The sequence below is a fragment of the Fulmarus glacialis genome, unplaced genomic scaffold, assembly GCF_000690835.1.
Source record: "Fulmarus glacialis isolate BGI_N327 unplaced genomic scaffold, ASM69083v1 scaffold11981, whole genome shotgun sequence".
Classification (NCBI taxonomy): domain Eukaryota; kingdom Metazoa; phylum Chordata; class Aves; order Procellariiformes; family Procellariidae; genus Fulmarus; species Fulmarus glacialis.
In genome coordinates this window covers 94614-106572 of record NW_009191111.1, presented here as the reverse complement: position 1 = coordinate 106572, position 11959 = coordinate 94614, and the positions used below count along the sequence as shown (strand labels likewise).

General features: G+C 40.7%; 1 protein-coding gene across 1 annotated transcript; it reads left to right on the top strand.

Annotated features, from left to right (window-relative positions):
* Window positions 1-2156: 2156 nt before the first annotated feature.
* Window positions 2157-2871, top strand: ST8SIA1 (ST8 alpha-N-acetyl-neuraminide alpha-2,8-sialyltransferase 1; the record flags this gene model as incomplete). The annotated part of the gene is made up of 1 exon (XM_009586576.1): window positions 2157-2871. A coding segment is annotated over one exon (498 nt), but the record flags the coding sequence as incomplete, so codon positions are not given.
* Between the last annotated feature and the right edge of the window lie 9088 nt (window positions 2872-11959).

Genomic DNA, 11959 nt, shown 5'->3' with positions numbered 1-11959 from the left:
TATGCTCAGGTTGAATTGATTTGCTTGGAAGACAGTGGCTTTGTCTACATTAGCAAATAGCACCATGCAGTAGGAGCAGATCTGCAGAGCAACACAGTAATGAAGACCCAGGCAGATTTAGGGCGTTTTGCTTCAAAACAGCTTTATTCTAATCCCACTTGAAGGAAATTTTGAAAGAAACTTGTAGCAAATCAGGAGACCAAATATTGCATGTTGAAAATGTCAACAAAACCTTTCAATTTATTAGGAATATTTCAAGTTTTCTGCCAAAACAAAGACTTGAAAAAACCTGGCACATGTTCATGAGACATTTTAATGCTGTTGAAGCTGTATTTTTTGTTGGTAATTGTTTCAGCTGAAATTTTATCTGGTGCTTCTTGAGGTCATCTGGCATCCTACTTAAACCTGTGTATCTTGCTGTGTGTGTGATTCTTGATGTTGTTTCAAAGATGTCTGTACACAAAATTGATCTCTTCCTAATCCTTTAAAAAAGGTATTCTTATATCTATCTCTGCCTGCACCAGAGAAAGGAAAAAAATCCAGTGCTGCTGTCTCAAGTTTTTTGTTCTGACTCCTCTGCTGTGTGACTATGAAATCAGTCATGACACATTTGCCTTAGCTGCAGGAAACTGAGAGAGAGGAGGCAGCAACAAGGGCAAGACGGGCACTTGGGAGCTGAGGAAAAATTAGGGATCACATGCAGGAGAGCAACCCAGCTGCAATGAAAGGAGTGCGTGTGAGACTTGTGCAGAAGTGGCTTTTAATGTAGTAAACTTTGCCTGCACGCTGAAGTCAATAGATACTGTCGCGTGGTAAAGGCGGGGACTTACTGGTGCTCTGAAGATTACGTGGACTCTGGAAAGAAAGCAGATGATCGAGAGTAAATCATAGGGACTTTCTCATGCAAAGGTACCCTCCGATGCAGTCAACACGCCAGGACAGCAAGTGTTCCTGTTACTTAGCAAGTTTGTGGTTTAGGTATTGGATTTTACCCGTGGCTCTGGCTGACCTCCATATCGGTTACATCCAATGATACATATTTGGGATACTTTAATATTTTACTGAAATGTGATTTGTTTCGTGTCAGACATCAGGACAGGTCAAACATCAGTCCGGGTTTTGGTGTGTGAATGGCCTAGGATTTCCTGCCAGATATCTCGTTCCTCTTGGCATATCCAGAAGAATATGGCAAGGAAAGGTTATAGTCTTGACAGGATACTGGTTTTGGAGTAGTACATAAGTCTAACATCAGGGATAAAGTAGACATCAGCAAATAGCTATTGGCAATTTAACAAATTGTAACCTGATGTAGTTTTTATATTAAGAGGTGAGAAGACTATGATATTAGAGAAATAATCTGCACCTCTGTATTACACCCCTCATAGTTGCCAACTAGTCTCTCCTTTAACTTGCATGCTACAAATACCAGCTGCTTTTAAACCTCCTTAGTGTGTAAATCATGCCATCTTAAACACCAACTCTGAATACTGTTTGGTGCCTTTTGCTAAATTTTTGTGGTGCCATTTATCCTAAACAATTCATTGATTTCTGTTTTATTGTTTGTAACAAAGTGTGTTCTTTGCGATTTCTCTCAGTTCCAGAACGAGAATTAGCTACTATGGTAGTGCAACCTAAATCACTATACAGGCATAGCAAAAACAATTCTTACAAGTCTCACAAGCTTTGTAAGTCCAAAGTTTCTATTTAAATATTTCTTGGTATTGCTTGTTCAGCATGTAACTTGGATTCTTTTTTAGTATGCCTTTAAGAAACAAGAACAACACGGATTTTAAAATTTCTTTTAAAGATTCCTGTGCCTGAAAAAATAAGTTGGGTTTTGATCAAAAAGAAGAATGTGACTAAAAATGATTGATTTTCAGGAAAACTGTCAGTGTTCATTCAGGGTTTTTTTGAAAAGATGAAATCGGAAATGTTTTGGTTTCTGGAGTTAGCAGGATACCAGATAGTTTTCAGCTGTCTATTCAGGTTGATGTTTTTAGAAGAGAGGCAGTGTTAGACAGTCAGAAGTTTGTCTGGACTTTCTCTGGCTCGAGAAAGGTGTGCAGGTAATTGTAAATATGTGTATGAAGAGCAGATTTCAGCTGGATTTTGAAATGACTGGGAAAACCTATGCGTGAACAACTTGTTTTTCTCTGTTGTTTTACAGGTTCCAGAATCTGCTGTGGTCTCGAAAAGCATTTGTGGACAGTGTGAAGGTGTATAACCACAGCTACATCTACATGCCAGCCTTCTCGATGAAGACGGGGACAGGACCCTCCCTACGTGTCTATTACACCCTGGAGGACTTTGGTGCCAAGCAGGCGGTCCTTTTCGCCAATCCCAATTTCCTGCGTGACATTGGCAAGTTCTGGAAGAGCAAAGGTATCCATGCCAAACGGCTTTCCACGGGACTTTTCCTAGTCAGTGCTGCCCTTGGTCTGTGTGAAGAAGTAACAATTTATGGCTTCTGGCCGTTTTCGGTGGACCTGCACGGGAAGTTTATTAGCCATCATTACTATGACAATGTCTTGCCCGATTCTGGATTCCATGCCATGCCGGAGGAATTTCTACAGCTGTGGTTTCTTCATAAAAGTGGTGTACTGAGAATGCAGCTAGAACCATGTGAGGACCCTTTAACCCAGTCTTCTGCCTGAGGATCGTAGGAGTCGGTTTGGGAGATCCAATAGTTTTTAATTTCCATGCTCTCCAACAGAGAGTTCTGTTTTCTGTTGATTCTTTTAAAAGGGAAAATAATCGTGGATCTGCATGGACCATGAAAATGCTACTTGAAGGCCAAATGGAATACGTCCTTAATGTATAGTGCTTTATGGAACTCGGGGGGGAGAAGCGAATCTCTCCATCGAGTCCATTCAGCAGCAGCATTGTAAAAATAATGTCAGAAGCAGCACAGCTGAACTTTCCGGGGGATGTTTTTAAATGACCGATGTAAAAAGGGCATTAAGGCTCAGAGAGATACAGGGCCACCCACAAGCTTTTGCTGACAGTGCCAAATATGACTGTCTGTTCAAAAATCCATTTCATTCCAGATTGGCACCTTGTACAACTTTCCTTTTTCCTTTTCCGTTTTCCTCTGTGTGTGGGGGGTGTGTGTGTAGGAAAGCATTATGTGTTGTTGACTTTCTCTGTTTCTTTCCTTTTTTTTTCCTTTTTTTTCTTTTAGTTTTTTTTTCCCCAGTGGAAGGAAAAGGAAAGGCTTAAAAACCCCAGGAGCCAAGTACCATCAACTCCTCCAAAGACTCTTGGGAGAGTGAAGGGTGCTAAGAATCTGGTTAGAAGAATGTCCTAGGAATGCTCTGCTTCTGAGCATGGGTGGACCTACTTGCTGTAGGTTTTATCAGGATAGCTTAGGTCTTTGCACTTATAGCTATGCTAATGCTATACTGTGGCAAGAGCTGGTTAAGGGAAATTGGTCTGAAAATAAAACTTGTGTTACAAAACCAGTAGTGAAGTGCAGCCTGGTTTCAGTTGACCTGCTGCAAGATTTCCACAGTGACTTTTGTAGCAGGGATGGTTCCTGACCTGTTTTGCTGTTCAGCCTTGGGGATTAATTCTGTATTCATTTGGACTCTAGATGTTCATTGACTGTCAAGGGGATTTGAGGTGTTCAGTGGAATGCAGAACGAGGTTCTTCATTTGCTTATAGCAGAAAAACTGCAGAAATGAATGTGTCATTTAAAAGGAGTTGAAGCTTCGAAAATCCTTTCTCTTTGTGTGACTCTCTTCTGCTTGGATTGTAATGTTAGCCTTAAAGACTTGTACTTTTCTCGCAAGATTGTCCGTGGTTAAAGATAGTCTGAAAAATAAAACAGCCTTTGGGAGCACTGAAAAACTGCGTAGCCAGCAAGAAAAAAATAAAAAAAGAAAAGGGCAGGCCCTTATGTAAGGCAGCCTCTCTCCTCGCAGTGGGTGAATTACGCCAGTGTGCGCATTGCACGCGCGCAGCTCCGGCCAGCGCGGCGCCTGAAGGACTGTTTTATTTTGGGTTATTACTTGGGCAGCAGATGGTCCTATCACCATGTAAATGAGAAAATTTTTTGTTTGTTTGCTTTGGTGTAGCACTGTAGGACAAGAAAAGAATACCAGCTCAGTCCACGGTGCAGTTTCAGCTGCAAGATGTTATCACCATTAACTTTAAAATCCAGACCAGTGTTCTCTTTCTTATCCTTCCATCATTAGTAGCTGAAATTCTAGTCAAAGTGTTGAAACAACAAAACTGTCATCAGGTTTCCACAACGAATTTCTGTGCTACCTGTTTTAGCTCCAAAGTGCTAGTATTTTGGGGGATGTGTCATATCATATGTTGACAACGTCTCTCTTTGTAGACTACCAGCTGCAAGTTATATAGATATAATTAAAAAAAAAAAAGGCAAAATCCGTGGCTCTTCTTTAAATACGAATAATTCAACTATCTATGTAGAACACTGGAGAGAAAAAAGTCATGTTTTGCTTTTTAAACCTATGTTTCATAATAAAATCTTCTTTCTAAATATGGATATTCAAAGCATAAAGAGGGCACTGTTACACAGGGTTACAGGGCAGTGCTAAACTGTAACGTGGAGATTTGGATTAAATAGTGTTCTAGAGATTGTTCTGATAAAATCCAAATGTGCTTCTATAACCCATTTTATCTTTGTCCATACCTTTGTTAAAAGCACAGTCAACACACTGATGGAACATCACTTGATAATTCATTCCCTTTCATTATGTTTGTTTTATCTATGATGCGGGTACTTGGTGAGGAAGGATTTGAAAGTAAAATATTTTCTTTACTGCTGTTATGGCAGAATTTTACTGAACTGCCTTTCTTGGAGAAGAAGAATGGGTTTTATTGTACGCATCAAGTTTTGCGTTTTTAGTGCTTTTTGCACTGTTTAGTGCTTTAAAGATGACATTATCTGTGAGAACAACAGTCAAAACATGGTGTGCTAAAATGGCACTTCCGCAGGATGCCAGCATTTCCTTGGGGGTGGGAGGGAACGAGGAGAGTAGGGGGAACTGCCCCTTTGCTGGTCATTTTTTTATATTTTTACCAATACTTGGGAATTTAGTTCTGAACCTCTCTGATGGCTCTCCAACCCTTTGGTAATCCTTTTTTCCATGTCTTGGGAAAACAATCTGATTAGAAGAACAAGAGAAAAACATGTATTTTTGTAGGAAAACTCTGTGCAGTGTTTCATAATGTCTGGCTTGTTCATGTTCAACCAGTGCCCTGGGTATCTGGAGGTGTTGTATTCCCCACCTCTGTAGGACTGAGGGAGACCGAACCTGTAACCTGTGGTCTTTGTGAGTCCCTTCTGATGTCTGCAGTCCTGACGTTTGCAAGGAGGTAGCTTCCAAAAAATTATGGGGGTAGGAGAGACCCAGGCTGTGTGTGATGTGTGACTGATGTGGAGAAATTGATAATTCTGGCTCTGTTCACATTTATGTATAGAGAATATAACTGCATGTTACAAAGATAACCACATTTGATGGGGAAGTAAAGACTTCAAGGATAAATAATTTTCTATAACTTCCAGAAAACTGGTAGCTGAGGAAAGAAGAGAAACGAAAATAAATGCCCCTTTTGAGAGAGCAAAATCTGTTTTAGCTGGCTGACTTGTCAGTCCATGCAAACACTGGCCAGTGATCAGCCTTTTGCCCAGCAAGTACAAAGGGACGCGGGAGAGTACTGCAAGTGTTTTGTGGCAACAGCAGTCACAAAAAGAAAAAGAAGAGCAGCTGGGAACGTGAGAGTGGCAGTTGCCTGACAGAAATGTTGGAGTAAATATGCTCCGTCCATACTGCTGCTCAGCATGAGGCTTGTCTAAATTTAGGAGGCGGGGAGGGTCCATGTATAGGATCATTGATGTGAAATATGGCGTTGAATGCAAGGGACTGAAGTTGTATCCTTCTTCAGGAGGGAGGTCACGCCATGGGATAGGACCATACTTTGCTTAAAGACAGGCACAGGCAAATCCAGGAGGCTAACTGTAACGGTTACCCATGAGAAATCAGCATCTCGCAGTCATGGCAAACTTCGGTCAGAGTGATTATATCCATCTAGCATTTACCTATTGATTGATTGCAGTCCACTGATGGCAGTGCCCTTAATCAAATCTCATTGCTTGTGTTGCTATATTTTCCTTGAAGTGAATTGAAATCTTAATGTTTCGTTAGCGAAATTTCCTACTCAGCTTCTCTATTTCCACTGCCAGTCCCTGAATTTCTCTGATAGTGTAGCTAAAGCTGCACAAATCTTTGCCAGGTTGAAAGCCACTGAAATTCATCTTCAATAAAAACTAGTTCAGACTGGCCAAATGATTTGTTAATCTTCCTAGTTACTAATTTTATCATAGAGGTGCCAAGGTACAGAAAACTGGAATCATTGCTCTGCATAGGAAGCATTGCCCCACGTTTATAAGTAGAATAAATTAAATTCCTTTATAAGAGCTGTGTATGGAAGATACTCAGTACTGAAATCGCTCTAGATATAATCTTTTTGGGGGTGTATATGCTTTTAAGTAAATCAAGACCAATTTTTGAATTTGCACCAAAACTATGTAAAACTTCTCCTTCCTGTTGATTAGGAAGCCTTTGGAGCTCCTTCTAAAACGGACAAGCAAAAGAGAAGCCAGCAAACTAAAATCATAGAGAAGGGGTATGTGTGCTCATGAGAATAAAAACATTTATATTTTTGGCACAGACTTCGCTATAATACTAAGGTCTCTTACTCATGAATGTTGTATTTTTATATTTTTGCTGAAATGAAGATAGCAAGTTTGGGGTGAACCAGCTACAAAAGTCAAAGGTCCGAGCCTCTGTTACAGCTTAACTTTTGTAGAATATAGAAGTATTGGCCATTTTGTCAACTTTACTACTTTCACCTTTTTGTTAGCTTCATCAAAATGGTGTCATAACATACACTGCTGAGTTTGCGCCTCTGTGGGAGCTGAAACTAAGCAAAGCATCTGCTTTTTTAAGCTAAATGTCTGAACTATGGTAGTTAATGTAAAACCCTTCCTCTATACATCTTCATGGAAACTGGTTTAATATCTGGCTCACCCTTGCCTGTAATTAATAAGGCGAACACGAGTGAGGAAGCTTTTATTCTAGAAGTGAGGATGATGAAGGAGGTGAATGTTATCTCACCGTTTGCTGCCTGCTTTGGTTCTTCAGCTCAATAAATTAGTAAGTATTGGAAGAAGTCCAGGTTATATGAAGGACAGGCAGTTCTTGAAGGGTTGGATGATGCTGGAAAAAAGGAAGATCAAATCAGTGGTGTAACAAATTGGAGTGTAGCAATTCTTGATAAAGATCCCCAGTTTTAAGCAACTGTAGGACATTTTCATCTGGTAATGACGGTGAAAAATGGACTACCTATGACCTACCGAAGGTTTTCTGCAGGATGGCAGCAAAGCAAAATGCAATGAGGAGGGGAAACTGATTAAACAGAAAGGGAAATACAATGGAACAAAGAATGATGATGAAAAATGTGTCTTCCCCTTCTCTCCTGCCACTCCCCCCAAAACACATGTATAAAATGGACTAACCAGCTATTATCCTCAGTCACCGTCTCCTTCATGAAATGATGTGGTGGGATTTCCATTAGCTGATACTTCCTAGTAAACAAAATTCATCAGAGCTTGTCCAGAAATGCCTGTTCCCCGGCTCCATGGCTGGCTGGGGGATGCTCTGGGGGCTGTGGCTGTGCTGGTGTTCTGTGACCTCCCCAATGGGATCTGCTCCTGATGCCATGTGGTTCCATCAGATCTCGCTCTGGGAACACCTGGACTTGTATTTGTGCCCCGAGAAGTCATCCTAAAGGATCTCTCTGCTTTATCCTTCCTGATGATCATCCTCCTTGGCGTTAGAAGTGTGATTTAAAAAATCAGCCATAAGGTAGCTCATACACGTTGTCGTTTTGAATCATCTTTTCTTGTAAAGTGTTGATAAATCCAACAAGAGTTAGCTCCAAATTGAAAATACAACTTCAGTTAGGTTTTGCTAATTCCATCACTGGAGAATGAAAAGAGGATGGAAGAACGCTGTGTTTTTCAAAGCGATTGTTGTAAAATAGCTTCTCTTTCCTTGAATTCCCGGATTTTGTCACTTGGAATCTATCAGATGTTTGACTTTTTGGTAGTTTTTCAACAGAACAATTAGTAAAAGACTTCCTGGCCTTTTTGTTAAATATTAGCGAACTCATTTTCCTAAGCGTAACACAAATACCCAACAGGAGGCCTAACCTATTCTCCCTAGCTGATATTTCTTTGGCAGCAATGAGAACTTGAACAGCTACTTATGCCTCCCTGATTATTCATTTTCTTCAGTTTTTATTACAGCAGGTTGAGCCCTAGTGTATTCAGGCTCTTCAGCTTAATGCATATACTCAAAAATGAACCTCACTCTGTCTTTTCAGCTGTAAAAACAAGAAAAAGTTGTTAATTGAAAATGGTTGTGTAGGTTCTCTCTACTATCAGGAGAGGCAGGCACCTCCAGATGGTGATTCATGCTTTTTCTGAAGACGGGCTGCATTCAGGGGTCTCCGCAGGACTGTGAAAACACCCCAGCTGTGTCTGTAAGGCTAAGCTGTACAGGGCAGAGCACAACCTTAAGCGTTTTCCCTAGCGGTGTATAGTTTGCTTGTGAGCATACTGCTGTGGCTTCGCCAGGCGCCCACCGATGCTCCTCCGGCATTGCACGGGGCGGGGGATGCAGCTCAGTGACCTGCTCCCGGTAATCCATGCGGATGATGCCAGCTTGGTCTGAGGAATTCAGCTCTGTGTTGAGTGAGTTCAGCCAACCCTGGCGTGCCGCTTGTGCTGGGGAGCAGAAAGTAGTCCTCACCCGTGTGAAGGCAGCAGGTACGTTCAGGGCAGTAGCACGTAAGGACAAGGCTGTTGACTGCTGCTGGGACTTGGCGGTCACCGGAGTGGCTCCATTCAGATCTGCTGTGGGTATGATTCAGCAAGTGCCGTTGCAGACCAGGTCCTAGATAATTACCCGTGGCAAGGTTAGCCCTCTCCTGCTTCCCAGTCGGAAGTGCTGGGCTTACTGGAAATGATGGCAGCTCATCCCTTTGGAGACCAGCCTGCTTCTTGCCCTGAAACACTTTTGATCCCTGGCAAGTCTCAGAAGGGCCTATTAAAACTGCATCTTAAAATAATCTACATGTGCTCCCTGCTGCTGTTGAGTTGGTCAGCTTTCTGTTGAGCTGAATATTTATCCTGTTTGGGACCCTCTAAGGCAAGCGAACCTTTAGCACTCACACCACCTGGGATTTACTGTGTTATTCGGTGTCTTCACCTTCCGAGTTAAACCCTTTTTTCTTGTAGAATAAATTTAACTATTGTGAGTGAATCCAAAGTGAATATAAGAGAGCAACACTGAACAAGTAATTGTTCTCTGGGTTTATGAATAAGCTGGTGTTCAATAAAACACTAAAGTACCTTTTGAATAGTTCCTGTTGATTTCTAATTGTATATTCAATGAATTGGTTTGCTCCGATGGGGCCCATAGCAAAGATGAGTTGCATCATTTTCTGTTTATTGGAAGGGAGCAATTACAGATGCATAATATATTTTAAGCTAAATTCTTACCAAGAAGTTAGGGAATCTACATATTCTGCGAGAAGCCTTGTTATTGCGTGATTACCTTGGTAGTAAAGGAAACATTTTCACTGAAAATAGATGCACAGAGGAAAAGAGATTTTGATTAGAACAGTATAATCTGGAGCACTGAAACCCAGATTCGAGTCCCTGCTCGGATGTCTTTGACCAGGATCGTGGTGTGCTGCGAGGGTGCCATAATCACAGCTTCCTTTTCTTCTCTGCACGTATTAATTTTTGTAGAAAATGCTTGAACACTTTTTTTTATAATTCCTACATGCGCTGAAAAGAAACACTCCTTTTTTCAAGAGAGCAAGTTTCCTTTTTGGATACCCATAGCTTTTAGTATGCGGAGCAAAACTGACAGAAGCTGTCCGGTTTTCAGGAGAGTGCAGTTTTGGAGTAGTCTGGCAGGTCTCCTGCAAACACGTGAGTTGACTGCTGCCTCTTGAGCTGTAGAGTTTCCGCAGATGATACAGAGTGTGCTGTGCTGACAATTAAAAAAAGATATTTTAGCCGCAGCTCTGCCTGCTTGATGTCTCCCATATGCTGTGTGGTATTTCTTAGTTCTGCGAGGGCTCTTCAAGCGTGGACTTTGATCCTGAAGATCGTACGTGGGCTAATTTTAAAGGGCTGGACTTTGAATGTACTGAAAACGCAAAGAAACATTGAAATAAGTTGAAATGAGTCCTTAAGCGTATCATTTGGTCATGCTGGATTGTTTGGCCTGTTACAAAACAGACCTGTCTGTATGCGAAAGCCATTTTACCTGAGTATGAGACTTGTGTCTATGAGGAGGTCACTGAAACATGAATGGCTGATGCTGCATAAGACAAGGACTTCCAAAAAACACTTACTGTGTTTTTATTTATACCAGTAATGAAATCCCCATTGAGCCAATATTGGATTAGGTCAGCATTCAGTGCTCTTGAAACTCCTACCCCATAAGCATTTCCAAGAATTCCCCCATGCACAGGCAGAAACAGTAGATTTTTCTTTTCTTCATGTGCTTCACCTTGCACTGAAAATGGAATGAAGTGTCAATCAGAACTCTTATTTACCCTTTTTAGAGGTCTCTGTAGACTACCTAAATAATATATAGGCACACAATTCTATAAATATAAACAAAATAGCTGCTAGCCTAAAGTTTATGTCTCAAACACTGATTAGTATCTTGAAGAATTACTTTAAAATCATTTAGTGAAAAAAAAAATATGCGCAAATTTTATATGTGAAAAAAGATCCCATTTTTTTCTAAAATACACCAATAACTGAACAAACTCTATGCTAAGAGATATGTGAATGTTTCTCCTGGTTTTCAAGTTATTCTGCACTTCCAGCTTTGTACTCAAGTCTGTACTTCTGCAAAGCTTCCAATTGTAGACTACTCCGTGTGGTGTCCTTTGGTTAAAAATTAAATGATGTACTCCAAATGTAGTCAAAAAAGAAAGAAAAACAAACTCAGGACAGAGGTTCAGATCTTCTGAAGTCTGTTACTGTTTATGTATTGCCATTTAGTCATGCTGTCTAAAGAACTAGCCAAAGATCAGAAAGGAGATAAATATGCAAGATGACACAGTCTTTCTGGTAAAGATAAAGGGATGCAAGCATGTATTTAAATGCTTTGCTGAATTGGGACCTAAAGTTATTAACAGATGTTAGGTCTTTACTCTTTCGCTTCTCTTTTCCTCGGTTCTTGTGGTACCAGGGTGAACGCTGCTGCGTTCACAAGTCCTCTGCACTACAGTGAGCTTTCCTCCAGGCTCTAAACCTAAAAGCATAACAGAGACACATAAACCACTTTAGGTTTATTAATACTGAGTGCAAGCAAGCTTGGATGCAGTATTCCACGTCTTCCTAGTGCTAATTACCGTATTAACTCAGAATTAAAATGAGGGCTTTCTTATTTCCGATACCACTTACCTCAGAATGTTTGGTATCTTTCTTCCTGCGGAGGTTTCTCTGTCAGGTGAATGGAGATTGTATTTAGCTCACTGGGAGACGGTTTGAAAGTTAGTTAGCTCATGCTTGGGAAGTGAAGTGAAAAAAGAGAAATTTTATAAAATATAAAGGTTTGTTTGTTTTGAACAGTGAAAACAAGCAAATGAATAAACCTGTTTATTTGACTGAATTTATGCTTCTATGTTAAAATCCACCCTCATTGTTAGTAAGTACGATAAGGACATTACCTTCAGATAATGCATAGATTGTAGGGAAGTGAAAAGTCATGCATTTTAATGAGAAAAGGAGGTTTTCTTCTCTCTGCCCTACCCTTCAATTTATAAGCCAAATTCTCTGCTCTCTCTTACTGTTCTGGCTCCTGTCAAATCAATAGAATTGCCTAGATTTTA